We start from the raw sequence: 18,873 nt of genomic DNA, 5'->3' as shown, positions 1-18,873 counted from the left end.
TCACCTTTGTGAAATCTTATGGGAACTTAATGTTTGAGACTTATATCCTCAGCCAGACTTGACTGAAACTGGCTTCAAAAGTTTCTACAGTAGAGAATCAGGGAGAAAAGCAAGGTGATGCCATATACCTAGTTTCCCCAGGAATACAGAATAAAAATTCAACAGTTGACTTACGAACACTAAGAACTCATTAGTTCCTACTATAGTGCAATTAGACATAAAATGGTGTATTGCAATTTACCACAAACTTTTAGTATAAACCTGGCTTTTCCAAAGATACTCTAAGGTGCAGTTTCCCCAAAGGGACATCCAAATGTGACACTAGAAGATAAAACAGCAGAGATGGAGTAGAACCAACAGTCTTTTAACTACTAGTTCAACTTGCGGTCACTGGCATCATTCCTTTTTTGTACATCCAAAGACCTACAAAAAGCTACCACACTGCATTCAGCCAAGAATGTCTTCCAGGGTTTCTTTTTCACTTGGAATAGAAACCTACAGAAACTTTTTACATAGATCAAATACACCTAAAATATTCACACACGTTAACTTATACAGAAAAAGTCATTATTAAATGGGGAGGGAAGGAAGGGGGAAAGTAGTATACCTTATAACTTACTCGAAAAATAATTATAAAAACAAAAACTGTTTCCACAATATAGTTGTGGAAACATTCCCAAATGTCAACATTTCCTTTCAATTTAAGATGATTAGCTCAATAGCCAAAAGTTCTGAGTGTTCTAATCAGAAATATTGAAACATTTTATTTTTTAAATTCTCAAACTCAGTCAAGAGCTTCAACACTCCTAAGTCAAAATTTACGTTTTGGTACAATATTCTGAAAGAAGACATCTAGGATGAATAAAAGCTGGTATTTTTTCCCTGCTTGAGCTACTTCAATGCGACTGCAAATGAGCTTTTGGAGCAACTCAACAACCTTCTCACAGAATATTACAAACAAATAAAAGGGAGGGAGACATGACTGGTAGACTAAATTTCAACAGTAAAAATTTTGTATAATATTTATAGAATCATAGAATCATTTATGTTGGAAACGACCTTCAAAATCATCAAGTCCAACTGTCAGCTTGGCCTACCAAGTCCCATCACTAAACCATGTTTCTCAATGCCACATCCATACATCTCTGAAACATCTTGAAGGATGGCTACTCCCCCACTTCCTTGTGCAGCCCACTCCAATGCCTGATCAATCTCTCTGTGAAGAAATATTTCCTAACATCCAAGCTAAACCTTCCCTGAGATAATTTTCTTGCGCCTTATCACTTGGGACCTCAGAAGAGAGACTGATATCGTCCTTGCTGCAACTTCCCTTTAGGTAGTTGTAGAGAGCAATGAGGTATCCCCTCAGCCTCCTCTTCTCCAGACTAAACGACCCCAGTTTCATCAGTCACTCCCCATTTAAGTTGTTCTTTTGGTTTTGGTTGGTTGGTTGGTTGTTTTTTTGTTGTTGTTTTGTGTTTTTTTTTTTTGAAGTCCCTTCACCAGCTTCTCTGCACAGGCTCAAGCAACTTAATATCCTTTTTACAGTGAGGGGCCCAAAATTAAGCACAATATTCAAGGTGTGGTCTCACCAGTACTGCATACAAGTAGACAATCTATTCCCTAGTGCTGTTGGTCACGCTATTTCTGATACTAGCCAGGAAGCCATTGTCCTTTTGGGCCACCTGAACACACTGCCGGCTCACATTCAGACAGCAGTATACACATGTATATATACTATTATTTCATATAGCTTAGTTATGCAAAGAGCCAATCCAGAACAAATCATTAGAATCAAATGCATAATTTTGTCATTTTCTTCTGGAACCACAGATACAGTCCTTTGCGTGCAAACACAGAGACTGTGCAGTGCTATACACCACAACAGAGGCAATTACACCTCCAAGAAAAATGAACAAAGCAACAGGTATTTTATGCAACATTCATCAGAATCAATAGTAGGGAAGAAGAATAGTTCAGTTGGAAGTGACCTTCAAAAATCAAGTCCAACTGCCTGTCCACTTCAGGGCTAACCGCACATTACAGCATGTTATTGAGGGCACTGCCCAAATGCCTCCTGAACACTTGCAGGAAAGGGGCATCAACCACCTCGCTAGGAAGCTTGTTCCAGTGTCTGACGATCCCCACAGAAAAGAAATTTCTCCTAGCATGCAGTCTGAACCTCCCTTGGCACAGTTTTGTGTCATTCCTATGCACTCTATCATTGTTAACCAGGGAGAAGAAACCAGCAGCTCCCTCTCAACTTCCCCTCCCCAGGAAGTTGCAGAGAGCAATAAATCACCTCTCAGCTCCCTTTTCTTCAAACTAAACCACCCAAGCATCCTGAGCCTCTCTTCATCAGCCATACCTTCCAGAGCCTTTACCCATTTTGTTGCCCTCCTCTGCATGTTTTCAAGTATCTTAATATCCTTTTTATACTGCGGAGCACAGAACTGCACACAATACTCAAGGTAAGGCCACAATAACATTAAACATAGTGGGGGAATCACCTCTCTTGACCAGCTGGCTGTGCTGTGTTTAATGCACCCCAAAAAGCGGTTTGCCCTCTTGGCTGCCTGGGCACACTGCTGGCTTGTGTTATGCCTGCTGTCAAGCAGCATCCCCAGATCTCTTTCTGCTGAGTGCTCTCAAGCCAATCATTTCCCAGTTTGTACCGGTATCCAGCATTACTCTGTCCCAGGTGCAACACCTGGCATTTACTTTTGTTGATCTTCATGCTGTTGATGATTGCTCAATGCTTGAACCTATCTAGATATCTCTGCAAGGCCTTTTGTCCCTCCAGGAGCCAGCAGCACCTCCTTGTTTACTATCATCAGCAGACTTGCTAAGGAGACATTTCCACTCCAGCATCTAGATCGTTGATAAAAAATCCTGAACAGAACATGCCCTAGAATTGAGCTCTGTGGGAACACCACTAGTGACTGGTCATCTGCCAGGTTTTAGCCCCATTCACTACAACACTTTGAGTGCTACCATTCAGTCCGTTCATCCACCTGCATAGCATGAACCTGTTCATCTCAAAGTTGGACAATTTCTCCAGAAGGATGTTGTAAGGACTATTATCAAAGGCCTTATTAAAGTCCAGAAAGATTACATCTACTGCCTTCCCTTCATCCACTAAGTGGATGACCTTATCACACAAGGAGGTTGAATCACTAAGGCAGGACTTTCCCTTCATGAACACACATTGACTATGCCTGATAATAGCTTTGTTATTCAAATGCCTTTCAGCATCACCTAGGATAAACTTCTCCATAACTTTTCCAAGAATTGAGGTTAGACTAACAAGTCTGTAGTTTCCTGGGTCTTCTCTCATGCCCTTTTTGTAGGTTGGAATGACACTGGCCCGCTTCCAAACTTCCCTAGACTTCTGGTAACTTGTTAAGAGGGTCCAGATAGCAGATAACATCTGCTAATTCCGTCAGTACTCTGGAATGAATCCTGTCAGGTTCCCTGGACTTATGAACATTCAACTGATAAAACTGGTCCCTTACAATTTCAGTGGCCACAACTGTGAAGTCATTGCGCCCCAAGTCCTCCAAATCAGATGACCAGGTAGCCCAAGATCTATCGTTAATATTAAAAACTGAGGCAAACTTTTCCTTATCCCTATTTGTTCGGTGACCATCTTTATCAAGTATCAATCCAATGATTTCCTTTGACCTCCTCTTGCCATTGAAATACTTAAAAAGCCTTTTTTGTTGTCTGACACCACATTGGCCAATGTTAACTCAAGCTAAACTTCAGCTTTTCTTGTTTTCTCCCTACAAATGTTAACTGCAGTTCTGTAATTGTATTGGTTTTACATGGCAAGGTTTTGATAGTGAGGGGTTGCAGTGGTGGCCTCTGTGAGCAGAGACCAGCAGCTGCCCAGTGTCACAGCAGAGCCAGCTCCAGACGGCTCCAAAAGGGACCCACTGCTGGCCAGAGCCAAGCCAGAGAGAGGCACTGGTTGGGCCTCTGGGACAGCAAATTGAAGAAAGGGACAAAAAAAATGCTTCACAATAGCAGCTGGGAGAGCAAGGAGTGAGAACCAGCCCTGCAGCCCCCAAGGTCAGTGCAGAAGGAGGGCAGGAGGTGCTCCAGTCATGCAGCAGAAGCTCCCCTGTGGCTTGTGGAGAGGCCCCTGGTGGAGCAGGCTGTCCCCCTGCAGCCCATGGGTCCCACACGGAGCAGATCTCCACGCTGCAGCCCCCCCGTGGAGGAGCCCCCGCTGGAGCAGGTGGAGGTGGCCTGGAGGAGGCTGCGGCCCATGGAGAGCCCCCGCAGGAGCAGGCCCCGGGCCGGAGCTGCAGCCCCTGGAGAGGAGCCCACGCAGGAGCAGGGGGTCTGGGGGGAGCTGCCGCCCACCCGTGGGGGACCCGTGCTGGAGCAGTCTGCTCCTGATGGATGGACCCCGTGGTACGGAGCCATGTGGGAGCAGGTCCTGAAGAGCTGCTGCCTGTGGGCAGCCCCCGCAGGCTCAGTTCGGGAAGGACGGCATCCCGTGGGAGGGACCCCAAGTGGAGCAGGGGCAGAGAGTGACCATGAAGGAGTGGCGAAGACAATGCGTTAGGGATTGACTGCAGCCCCCATTCCCTGTTCCCCTGCATTGCTCAGGTGAAGGAGGTAGAAGAGGATGGATGGGAGGAAGGTGTTTTTTAGTTTGTTTTTATTTTTTTTACTGCTCTAGTCTGTTAGTAATAGGCAATAACTTATTTTAATCTCCCTATGCTGAGCCTGTTATGCCCATGACGATAATCAGTGAGTGATCTCCCTATCTTTTTCTCAACCTGTGAGCCCTTCTCATTGTACTTTCTAACTCTTTTCCTTTGAGGAGGTGGAGTGAGTGAGTGGTTGTGGTGGAGTTCAGCTTTCCAGCAGGATAGAACCACCACAATAATCTCCCTGTGAAGCCTGATCTTGTTTCCAGAGATCATCTGGTGTTTTGTTTGTGTGTTTTTTGTTTGGTTGGTTTTTGTGTGTGTGTTTTTTTTTTTGTTTGTTTTTCTGGTCAAGCTCTACAAGGAGTTCTCTGTACAGCCAAGCCAGTCTTCATCACTTCCAACACAATGGGATTGCCTGTTCCCATGCTTTTAAAAGGTGGTTCTTAAAAAATGACCAACTCTTATGGACCCCTGAGCTCTCTAAAGCAGATTCCCAAGGGATACTACCAACTAGCTCTGGGAGCAGCTTAAAGTTTGCTATCTTAAAATCCAGGATGTCAACCCTTTCTGATGATTTTTCTTATTATTACATCAAAAAAAATATTAACTCAACCATTTCATGATCACTGTTGCCATGACAGCCACCTACCGCCACATCTCTCCCAAGGCCTTCTCTGTTCTCAAACAACAGGTCCAGGAGGGCATCTTTCCTACTTTGCTCACTAAGTACTCGTGACAGTAAGTTATCTTCAACATTCTTTAGAAATGTCCTAGATTTGCTTATCACAGCATTAAAATATTCCCTATGTCTAGGAAGTTGAAAACCCCCATAAGGACAAGGGCTACTGATCCAGAGATTTCTCCTAATAGCCTATAGAATAACTCACCTGTGCGGGCAATCAATAGTAGACACCCACCATGACATCAGCCTTGCTATCCATCCCCTTAATCCTCACCCAGCAGCTCTCTACTGCATCACACCTATCTTCAAAGGCTGTACAATCTAACCTCTCCCATACACACAGTGCAACACCTCCACCTTGCCTGCCCTGCCTATCCCTCCTAAAGGCTCCTGATAGGTCTCCATCCCAGCACTCCAGTGATGGGATGCATTCCACCAAGTCTTGTCAATACCAGTGGTATCATAGCTCTGGGAAAGGACCAACGTTTCCAGTTCATACCAGTCATTCCTCATGCTGCTTTATGTTGCTATACAAGCATTTCTGGTGTGCTCCTACATCAGCAGTACTCCCTGGAACACCGTAGATGTTCTCCTCAGCCTTGGCAGACAGCACTGTACCATTCCTTGCCTTATCTTCAGTGTTCTTAGTAACTCTCCTAAAAATATTGTTTTCTTGTTTTAGCTTTTAATAAAAATTCTTTTAAATACACTTCAGAATCTAGTGCCTAGCTTCTGTTCCTGTTGATCTTTAATATAAACACCTTCAATAAAGTGATAGAGATCTTAAAATACTGCAAAAAAATAGTTAAAATTTTTGCCCCATTGCTCCCATTAGGTTTTTCCAGATGTGCTGACAGCTGGCTTAAATGAGAAACAAACTCTCCTCCTGAAAATTTCTTTTTCCTCTGCTTTATATTCTGATGCACATAGAACCATATCCTCTTATCCTTTGTTTTGGTGAACTAAATAGGTTATGCCCTTCCTAATATTGTCTAAAAAAAGCTTTCCATTCTCTTGATCATTCAAATACTCCTCCTGCTTTATTTAAATTAATCATTCTTGAAAGCAGACAAGCTGGATCAGAATAGCTGAGGCCTCATTAGGATGTAATTACATTAATACATTCCTGAAAATACAATTCTAAGGAACAGACTGTGTTTGCTTTTATCATTGCTACATCATGCTGGTGGCATATTGCCAGAAACAGACCAGGCAATGCTCATTTTATTCATTGCCCTATACTTCTTTTCCTTTGGGGCGTGTATATTGTCACACACACATTGTTAAACTCTTCAAATCATAGAATATCCCGAGTTGGAAGGGACCCACAAGGATGACTGAGTCCGACTCATGCACCACTCCTCCTCATGAGGAAGCTGTAGGCCTCCATGAGGTCTCCCCTCAGTCCACTCTTCGCTAAGACGAACAAACCAAGTGACACTCTCTTAATAGTTTTGTCCACCTTCTATTATGGTGCCCCAAACTGCACACAGCACTCAGGTTGAAGCCACACCAGCACAGAGCAGAGCTGGACAATTCCTTCCCTTGACCGACTGGCAATGCTGTGCCTGATGCACCCCAGGGTACAATTGGCCCTCCTGGCTGCCAGGGCACACTGCTGGCTCACGTTCAACTTGCCAGCAACCAGAACCCCCCCATACCTTTCCACAGAGCTGCTCTCCAGCTTCTCAACCCCCAGTCTGTACATATAGCCAGGGTTGCCCTGTCCGGCACTTGTTAAGTTTCACACAGTTAGTGACCACTCAGTCCTCTGGGTCTGTCAAGATCTCTCTGCAAGGCCTCTTTATCCCCAAGGGAGTCAACAGCTCCTCCCAATTTAGCATCATCTGCAAACGTATTCACCTCTTGCATCCAGATCATTCATAAAAAAAATTGATGAGAACTAGTCCCAACATGGAGCCCTGTGAATCCCACTAGTGACTGGCAGCCAGCCTGATGTGACCCCATTTATTATAACCCTTTGAGCTCAACCCATTAGCCAACTGTTCACCCATCATATTATTTATTTGTCTAGCTGTATGCTGGACATTTTGCCCAGAAAGATACTGTGAGATACTGAAAGCTTTGCTAAAAATACAAAAAGATTACATCAGATAGCTTCCCCTGGTCAACTAGGTGGGTAACCTTGTTGTAAAAGGAAATTAAGTTAAGCAGGACTTTCTCCTCATGAACCCATGCTGGCTATGACCAATGACTGCTAAAACTATGAAGAAGATTATTCTGGAAGTTAGTGACAAACACTTGAAAGACATTGCAATCACTGAAGTGAGACTGACAGGCCTGTGATTACCCGGTCTTCTTGCTTAATCTTCCTGAGTATCTGGACAACAGTTGCCAGCTTCCAGTTGACTGGGACCTCCCCAGATTCCCAAGACCACTGACAAATGAGAGACATCTCATGATGGTATCTGCCAGCTTTTTCAGTACCCTGGAATAAATCCTATCAGGCCCGATAGACTTAAGTGCATCCAGACACAGCAGCAAATTCCGCACAAGTTCAGAGTTGGGTTTAGGATGAATTATCATCTCCCTTCAAAGCAATTGTTCTCAGTCAAATAACCAAATCTAACTTTAGAAAGAAGCTCTTTTTAAACAAAATACAAATGTATCTTTTGTTTTCAAGCAAGACACACAGTGAATTGCACTTACAGATCTTTACTGAACTATCTTTTACTTGCTGCAGCTTAGCTCTTTAACCACATACTTAAACAACCAAACTTTGCAATTACAGAAGAGTATTTTTTTGTTTTGATTTGTTTTTGATTTCAGCAAGCTAAACTCACAACTACCAAAATATAAAACCAGGGGTAGAATCATTACTTAACCTCATCATTTCAAAACTGTGATTTCTTCTAGTTTTCTACTGATCCAGTTGCTGATCAACTTCATCTAGCTACAATGCTTGGGCCCCAGCATACTTATTCATAATGTACCATGCCTGTGATAGTACTGGAGACTGTTGGTTAGTATGTGTTTTTAAGATCAGAAAAAGATCAGAATAGTCTTCTATTGATGGGAGAAAATAATGCAATAATAGTTTCACAGTTTTCCTGCATCCAGCTGGGAGGTATTTGTGTATCTGATACAGAGATAAAACTCAGGTAAGCAAACCACAGCAAGATCAGAGATTCAAAAAGACCTAGATGTCATAAAACCAGTATTTCTTTACTATAACGCTTGTCTCATTCTAGTTCTTAGGACAGGGTTTGTTGCAAGTAAACATCTGTTCTGAGGGGAAGCATTATGTACATAAATGTCTAGAAATGCAACAGAACAGCACAAAGAAGGGACAACAGAAGATAGTGCATTTGAAAACAACTTATTTTCATGAGTTGTAATAAACCTAAAAGAAAAGTGTATGCTGCTTTCAACTCATCATCCAGGGAATTTAAGTCTGTTTTAAGCAATGTCCCACATAATTTAATGCCATTCATGTCCTAATTCATAAGAGGATTTAAAATCAAGAACTAATACCTAATTAGAGAAGTTATAAATATGCTTTAAAACTTTGGAGTAATTATAAATCAGCATTTAAAAACACATATATAGAAAATGTAGGATTGAGAACTTTGCTTAACAACATTCAGCTGAAGAGAGGGCCAGCTGATATAAAACATACTATGACACAAGACGGCCACAGTATTCTCAGGCACTGAATAGAAAGTGAAATGAGAACATAAGATTTTTTGGGGGTAAGAAAGTTCAGAGTTTTCTCAGATTATATTTCACTAGCAGCCAAGAGCAAACTTAAGCTTCAGTATAAAATATAATCTTTCATTAACATTACACAGAATTAACTATACTGTAAGATGTAAATGGGCAATTGTACAGCCAACAAGGATAGGGTACTCTAGCATTTCTTTGATAAAAAAGCGAACTGTATAATATATGATATAATAGGCACATCAATCAGAGTAACTTTTGGTTTTCTCCAGTGCACCATTTTTTTTGTAGTAGTAGTCTGCCAAAAAGAAGTTAATGTTTTTACTAAAATCACCCTTCTATGCTGTTAAGTAAAATAAACTTTACCACAGCAATTTTTGAATGACTGTCAGAGAAAGGCCTAACAGAAATAACTACTCATTAAGTCCTACGTAATTATTGTTTAATCCAGCAGTCCACCTACATTTTCAGTCAATTCCAACCAGGTTAAAACCTCTATAATTTTACTGATCATGAATGATCAAGTACACTGGTCAAAACGATCGCTAATTTTTCTGCAATTTTTTTAATTTTAAAATGAGAATGTAGTGGAAATTACCTATTGCAGCTTTGCAAAGCAATTCTAGTTCCGTAAGTCTGAGAAGAGAGTGCTGATTCCAGTGATTTTTGTGACAACTAATTTGGGTATAGCAAGAGATACCCAAAAAAATGTGTTTCTCTTCCTCAATCATAGTAGTGAATCCACAAATTAAATGCCATTATATGCCCTCCATATGTAAAGTCCTATTTAAATCTTAAACCTGAGACCAGCAGGATCACAGAGGGAAGAAGCACTTCTGAGTTTCACTGTTGGCTCCCTGTGTTGACCATCCCTTCCCACTATCACACAGTAAATTTCATTTGAAACTAAAAAGGGAGTGGCTGTAGCAAAGCACCTATAAAACACAACCTGAAGGATGACCTTCCTCCTAGGAGAGAAGCCAATTCACTGTCCACATAACTACTGTGAGCAGAGGCCTGTAGAATTTACTCTGCAAATATAAGGATGCTCACAGACAGAACTAACCTGAAGAACTCCCCACAACCTAGAATGACTGTTTTTATCTATTAAGCTCAACAGGATTCCTGCCTACATCTCCCAGGAAACATATTCTTTTTTTAAAGAAAGAGAGAATCCCCAAATTCCAGTGCACTGCCATAGCCTAGAGCTACCCTGAGTCATGTCTATAAATCTTTTCCACGTTCAGTACCCGGGAGAATTACACAGATCAGAATACATCAATTTACCTGAAACTAAATACATGAACTGAGGGAAAAATTAATCTAATAATGCTACTTCAGGAATCTCTATGGATTATGGAGTATAATCCCTCAGAGATACATAACTTTGCATTAGAACTATTCTCTTTGTTGAAAAAAAAAAATCAAGTTAGCATTACTTAAAAGCAAATGTAGTCAGAGTTCATATACATACCCTCTGCTTCTCAGGGTCAACATATCGAATGCCAAAATAGTCTTTTTCCAGCAAGCTGTAATAGTTGCAGATGTGATCTATGAGAAACTGACCTTTAGTTTCCCTCTGTAAAAAGAAAAAGAAGTGATATATTATTCTGAATATTCTAAACTTGCTGGCTATAATAAACTTTAATTACATATAATCAAAGTGTCAAGGAAAACATCACATGGCATTTAGTGTTATTCATATGAGGACAAGGGTCTGAGAATTCATCTCCTCTAAAAGACGCAACGGATTAGTGATCAATATACTCCCTGCATGTTAACAAATTGATTCCTTAAGAAAATGCCATCGCCACTTCTGCCTCGGGAAAACTCATGGTACTCTAATAGCAGCACATTTATAACATTTTAATATGTAGCCATATGTCCACTTGATGCTCTAATGGCATAACAATTATTTACATACAGAATTTCAAAATTGTGTGTGGCTTTTTGAGTCCTCAAGCACTTTTGGGAGCAAGTATCTTACTGGATCCATACACAATGTCCACAGCAAGGAAGACCTGATACTTAATTCCCAGCTAGCACTACAGCACAAGGAAGAAATGCACAGATGAATGACTGGATGTTTTCATCTTTGCATTGTCACTGAATAACAACAATCATGAGGATACTTGCCATACACATGATGTTTAGTTAATGACCTCATTTTTTGTTTCTGCTTTTCTTCAATGTTAATACTATATTGCATGTCTCCTTAATCTACTGCCTGGTACAGAGAACTGACATAAATCTTCACATTTCTTCTTACTCAAGCAATGTGTGGTTGTTTTTTTTTTCATATTGTTACCAAAAAAATGATGCCTGTGAGTAACAACAGTGGGGCAAATCTGTTCGTAGTCCATTCTTAGCAGGCAGAAGTGCTTCCCTCTGTCACAGAGTCTCTCCATTTCTGTCCCTCTTTCTACTGGAGTCTTTGTACTTAACTCTTTAATGTCTACAAAATCAAAACTATATGTAATCACCATAGATTCAAAAATGTTTAATTGTTCCTCCAAATGATTCCTTGAAAACTGGATACTATGGCTTATTCAACAATTAAGAAGTTATGGGCAATTTACAATGTGAACAGCATGGCTGGACAAAAAACAAAAAAGTCCCTTACAAAACTGGACATCATTATCATCTGCACTTTACACAGGAGCAGCTGAGGCAAGAACAGTGCTGTTACCTGTCCAAGGTCATGATCTAAAGAGCATAATGATCTAAAACGATCTATAAATGATCTAAATGGCCTTGTGACCACCACCATCCAGTAAGACTTACTACTTTCCACAAAAAAGAAAAAAGAAAAAAAAACAAACAAGATGTGCTTCAAGTCTGGAATGTTACACAGACAAGAACATCACTGCACTATTTTGATAACTGTTTTGTTACTTTTGCAATTAATAAGATACTCTCTGTCATGGACATAGTTGCTTGTCCCTCCACTTCCATCAGTGAATAAATAAACTAAATAGAAAGCACCCTCAGTTAAGCCACCACCAGAGTGCCACACAGCCTTTCCCATGCACCAGTGGCTGCTGCACTGTCCCTCTCCTCGCCCCATGGACCTTCTGTCCTCCTGAGGTCACCTCCAGCCACAAGAAAACCACTCATTTCTCACCAGATGTCTTTCCCTCAGTGTGGGGCCTCTGCTTTTCTCCCCTCTTGCACCACTCCATTCTTCTGCTCCCTTCTACTTCCTGTGTATTTACCTTTCACTGTGCATCCTTTACTCTTCTACATGCTACACCTTGCCCAGAGGATATCACTGCCTTGTCTGCACCATGGTATTTCTGCACTTTGTTTTCCTATTTTTAAACAGCCAGTGGCAAGAGATGTTAACCCATTTTGTCTGTTTCTGTACATGCTCATTCAACCTCTTGCTTTGCACCCTGCGTGACTACCTTCCTCCTTTGCAACATAGCAGCAACTCATTTCCTTTTCTAATTGTTTCTCTCCAGCTTCCAGACACTTAAAAAAAAAAATTACTTCTTTGGTGTTAAGAATGATTAACAGAAACACTGGCTTTTCATACTGTATGCAGTAACAGGTAAGGGCATGCTAGTGACAGCATAGAGAAAACTCTCCTTAAAAGGCAAAGCCTTTATCAAAGACTGGAAAGTGCTTAAAGAAGATTGCTGCTCTCCCTGTGTCTGAGAGAAATAAAAAATCTCCTTCAGGTCTGTATCTCAATGAAGTATTTTCTAGCTTAAAATCTTAGAAGTCTCTGCAAACTTATATGAATGTGCTACAAGCAAGAGCATCAAAATATTAAGGCAAGAATTGCACAGTGACATTTCAATACATAGGCAGTAGGAAAAAATGTGAACACATATGAAATTTCAGTTCCACATGCTTTTAAGATAAACATACAATGAACTAAATAATACTGGAGAATAAAAGCTCTTAGGTGACTCGGGTACAGTTGAACATGAAAATAGATTTTATTGACAACAGCATATAAAATAAATTCAATTTTTAGAACACTGTAAATGAGGAAAATGGACTAATCAGATTTTCATCTGACAGTAGTAAAGGGCATTACTGGAAGAACAGTCAATAAATCTGCTCAGCCCTATAGGTTCACATTCCAATCCATTCATTTAACAAGTCCTTGGCTTCATCCACATAAATAATCATAAAACAACATTTGAGTTCTTGAGGAATCTGATAAAAGGAGAGGACACATACTGTGTGTTTCAGTCTAATAACAAAGCTCCCTTTCTTAAATGAATTGCTGCCCTAATTTTCTTGCTTGAAAGGTAGATGATAGAAATCAACCGAACAAAAAAGAGCAAACAAAAGCCTCCAAGCTAAATTCATGCTCTAGGAATTCTTAAACCTTCCACAGATAAATAAAAGGGACTAGTTAATATGTCCACCCTGTGTCAATATACACTTCAGTTAACAGCACTATTCAGTCAGGCTTCCAGATCCACCTTTCATTACGAGGTATAAGAAAAGATTCTAAATTGACAAAAGTGGTTAAATAGATACATACATAATGTGCTCTCATTAGAAGTACTGTTTTAACTACTCCACTATTTTGTTTTCAAAATATCTGGTATTTGAAAAAATTCTGATCATATTTCACACACAAAAAACAAATACTCAATGTGGCACAGAGCACCTCAAGTCTGAATTCAAAACTGTGTGTCAAGACGGGTGGGCAATGGTTGTTCTTTTAGTTTAGTGCAAACAGCATCCATAAACATTTTCTAGATTTCTCTAACAATGCTACAAATTCTCCTGAGCTTTAACATCTTACAATCTTTGCTGTCTCCTGTGCTCTTTGATATACTTATTACATAGTATAGTACAAAAGAATACATTAAATCCAAAGCTTATCCTAATTTGTGAAAGAATATGGATAAATTAAATTAGGAACTGTCAGTCATCCACAACAGAGCACAAGAATGGATTTGGGTCACAGAATAATGAATATAAAATATTGCCTGGAACTTCACACAGTTGCTATATAACTTTCCAATTATATGATCCTGTTTTTTTGTTTTTTTTTTTCTTTTAAGTGTTATACCAATAAAGCAGTTTGCTTCCAAAAATATTTTTATGCTACATCTCAGAACTTTGTCAGAACAAGACAAAAATGACATCATAAAAAAGCCATTATTTGAAATACCACTGAAAAATGTCAGCAACAGACCACAGGAATCTGAGAACAAAAATCAAGTCAGACTTCTAAAAGCTTTGAGGCTGATAATTATACCATATCTCACCCAGAAAATATCAAATATTCTCAAGTAGAGACAAACAACCCAGGCAGAAACAACCATCACCAAAACGTAGAAGCAAGAGAGCCAAAATATTACGGATTGCAATCAGTGCATTGTTTTCCATAACAGAATAAGAAGTTAATTAAGCCACTTTTCCCTAGGTCTGTTAATTGAAATACAATATCTAGTCATCTCAACTGAGATATACTTTCTTTCAGATTTCTCTGATCCATACTCTAGGAAAAGTGTTTTTTCAAAAAGCCTTCAGGTCCTATAATGTATCCTTTCCACACATGCACAGGAAAATAAGGTTTAGGAGATTCCTATAAATAATTTGAAGAATAACTATCTTTTTTGTTTAGATAAGTAGGCACAAGCAAGACATATGTTCTTCGTAAGGCTGCATTTGAGTATCTGACCTTAATACCACTAAAATGCCACAACAAACCCCTACACACATGCAAGGGATATCATACAATATAAATGACAGAATCCCTGAACAGGGACTGCAGATACTTGCAGATAACAGCTAAAATCTGTTTTTTAAGCCGGATCAAAGTTTTATTTTCTATGGGAACAAGTACGTATTAAATTAAACTAGCAGCTCTGGCAGAAATTTAAACAAGGGACATTCTCCACTCCAACAAAACAGAGTCCTCCATCGATGAATGGACTCACAAGACAATCCTGCCTGCTTTTTACTCCTCAGCTCTAGGAACTGAGAAAGACAGTGCAGAGATGTTTCATATTCACTGCCAGGTACTATTATTACTGTTTCCATTTCTGCGACTCTGCAAATACATGACTGAGTAACCCAGTTCCTTGGTAACTCCTATGTTATGCAGAAAATAGTCCAAAGGTCTCAGTGGCTCTTGGGCACTTTTAATCTAACACAAGAGTAATATTCCAAACTTGGGCTTGCTTTCGAGTTTTGTTGTTTTGTTGTTTGTTTCCTTGTTTTAATTCCTAGTTTCTTTGTGCACGTTAAAAAATCAGGGGACAGTGTACCTTGTTCTGCCAATTCAAGCCTTCTCTGATGATGTAAAATGAAACCATAAAACATTTGTTCTTGTTTCACGATTCTGAAAGTAAGAGGAAAACCATTTATAGAAGTTTGAAATCTTACATTCAGTGGAATGACTTCTCTGTTTGCATTTGTTTCACTGTGGAGTTCTGGGTCTATTTATCTGCATGTTGTCACAAGGAAGCGTCATGAGCAGATTAAACAATCACTTCTGTTACCTAACCAGTGAAACCCTGCCAGCTGCGCTTATATCAGTCAGGAAGCCACTGACATCACTAAGCAGCAGCACATAGTTCTAAGCATAGCATTTATTTGTGCACGGGGGTTCAATCCCCATCCTACAAGTGTCTTTCCTTGGGTGAATAGCAACTAACTCTGTGTAAAGCTGATCATATAACAAAGTGTTTGCAAGACTAATGTAAATCTACCCTAAGAATAAAATAAAGCCACAATTAAACCAATATTTCTATGATTTAAATATTGGAAAATTCAGGCTCTCAGGCAAGACAGGAATAATGTTTGATTTTCTGATGCTTGTTTTCTTTAGTGTGTGACGTATTTCCAAGCTCTCTAAGTTCTATGGACCTAAAAATCCTAAATACTTAAATTCAAGAACAACCATAACACCACCACTGAATGAAACCTAACCAGCTCAGAAAAACAGAGTGAAAAAATAAGTTCCCAGAAGGTAAAAACATAACTCAGAAAGCAACTAGTTGAGCCCACTGAAAACTGAACTAGTACATCATCACACTTGACAAAAAGCAGCAGAGATTTACACAACTAAGCTGCTTCCTCACCTGCCACCTCTCTCATTTCTGACTCCTGTTTGGACACAGCAAAATCCTGCTCTGCTTTTTGCAAGAGAAACACCTCGACTCCCAACAGGCACACACCTGCCATTTCACTCGTAATTATTCTGTGACTCAGTACTAGGTGCTACTCTCCTACACAGAAATGAAATGCAGCTGTAAAATGACACCTGGGTGCAATTCCCCATTAATTTCAGTTTTGGGGCAGCTGTCACCACGCTTGCATTTGTCTCCAGTGGCACAGTGATAAGCTCACCCAGCAGCACTGGTGGACAGGGCCACATGCTACCTAACCAGTGTACCAGGTCTGGTTTAAAATCAACCCTTGGGAGCTGAACAGGGAGTGACAAGGGCACAGAGAAGGCAGGTACCTTGGTGTGCCTGAATTCTGCAACGCACTCAAACTGAATTTTTAAGTCCTGCCCAAACAGCAGCATCACGAGAAGAATCCCAACCCTGCAACAACTGAAGGCAGCAAGGAGGAACAGGCTCAGCTCCAAGATGGCAACGGCCAACCCTAACACTGACAGCCCCCAGCACCTGAGCAAACTTCTCACAGCTCCTTTGATTTATGGAGTCACTGGGACTACCCGTCACTGCAGCTACTCACGAGATGGAAGAAGCACTGGTAAACCTTTGCCCTTACTGCTCCACCTTTTGAGGCAGCGATAGGAACACACCACTGCAGACATTTAGCAAGAACTGGACATCACATAATCCCTTTGAAATATAAAGATTAAAACCACTCCCGATTCATTCCTGAAGTAAAATGCTATAACCTTTCAAAAGGATCTCCTGCCTTCCAATAATTGGTATCCTCCAATATTTTAAAGTACTTGCAAATACAATGGAAATCTATTATACACATTTAAGTGGAAAGCTTTGTCAACTGTAATAAAGGCCAGCTGTATTTATTTTTTAATTAAAGCTGGGGAGGAGAAATGAACTTTTCTTATCAAAACCTGACTTGGAACTGGCAGATTTCATTTTAGAAGCAAAGGATACATAACAGAATTTTCTTTTCTTTACAACGAGGGAATAATTGTATTTCTACAAACTGAAACGGGGCGGGGGGGGAGGGGAATGCTAGTACTAATAAAAAGATTTTTAAAAAAAAGAACACTGCAACAAAGCAGTTGGCATTTATTTAATTACAAGAGTACTCTTCCATACGCTACCCTGTATTACTTACCTCTTGTAAATGATATATTTCATTCTGTTTATTCAATTACCCAACCATAATTTGTATAAACATTTCCTAACACTAGAATGTAGGTGAGGATGAAAATTTTTTTTAAGTCTGTGTCTGTAAACACATTTACTTATGCATAAGTTTACTCATTTAACTACAAAAATTTATGGAATTAGGTTTTGTAAAAAGGTTTTACTTCTGTACGTCCCAGGTCTTTCCAATGAACTGCATCACTCATCTAATCCAGGAGAAATAATCAAAAAACATGCCCGCAATAGCAAAGCTTCCATTATTTTTCTTTAACTGAAGAGAAAAAGGGGCACTCTATTACATTGTTGGAAATCCAGCCCTAATACCACCCCATTACAAATGTCAGTCACATGAAGCTGCATGACAAGACATGCTCAGGACTTGTGAGGATCTGAGGGATGTATTGGAAAATCCTCCTCTAAGGAGGAGAGTGACAACTAAACATTACTATGTCTAGTGCACAAAACAGAAACGTGCCTTATGGTATCAAGACGTACTACAGGAAGACTATACTTGCATCTTCAGGAAGTGAGTAGGTAAGTGCATTTCACTCCTAAAAAGCCCCCCACTACAACCCATAACCAGAATACATGCTTCCCTTAGTTGCCACGCTTTCACAGCATGGCTTCAGCAGAGGCCTTTGCAGGAGAACATGCTGTAGAAATGCACACTGATGCACCAACTCACTCAAAACTACAGGAAGTAGAGCTTTAGAGTTGAATTTTCATCTCATTTTACCCCACTTTGACGCAGGAAAGGCTTTTTTGGGAGAAAAGGGAGGGATGTGAATAAACAAGTGAAAGCATCAGAGTTATATTTCATACAGAATTCAGCAGTCACCAGCGATAACCTTTGTCCACAAGAACACCTCAAGTCAGAGACAAACCACCATTATCACAGTTACACTGTAAAAGAGCACCCATCCCATATGAGAAGCTGAGCATTATTTACAAATTGCATAAGCACAGAGGAAGCACTTAGCCTAAGGCTCTGACTTCAGCTGCTCTCTTCTACATCTGGTTCCGTGATATAAGCTGTTCACCCAGGAAATAAGTCTCAAACAAGCCTGCAAACTAGAATTTGTTATTCTAAAGAAACTTTTTTTTTTTTTCAGTTAAGAAGAAAAAAAGTGAAAAAAATTAAGCTGCAAAAGCATTTGAACTGCAGGCTTTGCCTTTCCCAGATTTCTGTAGTAAAGTTGTATTTCTCCCCAGTGATAACAGAAGCTATGAACTTAAGAGAAACCATAGTGAGATTACTCCAAAGTGCAGTATTTCAAGAGATAAATTTCAGGAGCTATTTGGAGGGGGGGAAGGAGGAAGCACATACACAAAACAACAAATCCCACACCTACACTACAGCTTCCCACCCCCTGCCAAAATGCCCAGTGGATTTATGCTAGCAGATATGCCAGAAATTAACAGAGGTGACATGACAATTTTTCACTCATAAAGGGTACTTCTCCATTTTCAAACTCATTTGCTAAGCTGAAATGAGTTTTGAAGAACATCATTTTTACAAAGATAGCAGTCTTTAAAGTCAGAT

At 40.1% G+C, this 18,873-nt stretch overlaps 1 protein-coding gene across 1 annotated transcript in view; it reads right to left on the bottom strand.

Annotated features, from left to right (window-relative positions):
• Positions 1-18,873, bottom strand: part of FRMD3 (FERM domain containing 3) — a 152,874-nt gene that overhangs the window by 78,309 nt on the left and 55,692 nt on the right. The window contains exon 2 of the mRNA XM_048080519.2: positions 10,508-10,612. Within this exon, the coding sequence (XP_047936476.1) occupies positions 10,508-10,612 (105 nt within the window). The remainder of the gene's footprint in view (positions 1-10,507; positions 10,613-18,873) is intronic.

Source organism: Anser cygnoides, chromosome Z (assembly GCF_040182565.1).
Source record: "Anser cygnoides isolate HZ-2024a breed goose chromosome Z, Taihu_goose_T2T_genome, whole genome shotgun sequence".
In the NCBI taxonomy this organism is placed as follows: Eukaryota; Metazoa; Chordata; class Aves; order Anseriformes; family Anatidae; genus Anser; species Anser cygnoides.
The sequence above is the reverse complement of the archived record's forward strand: the minus strand, read 5'-3'. Positions and strand labels throughout refer to the sequence as shown.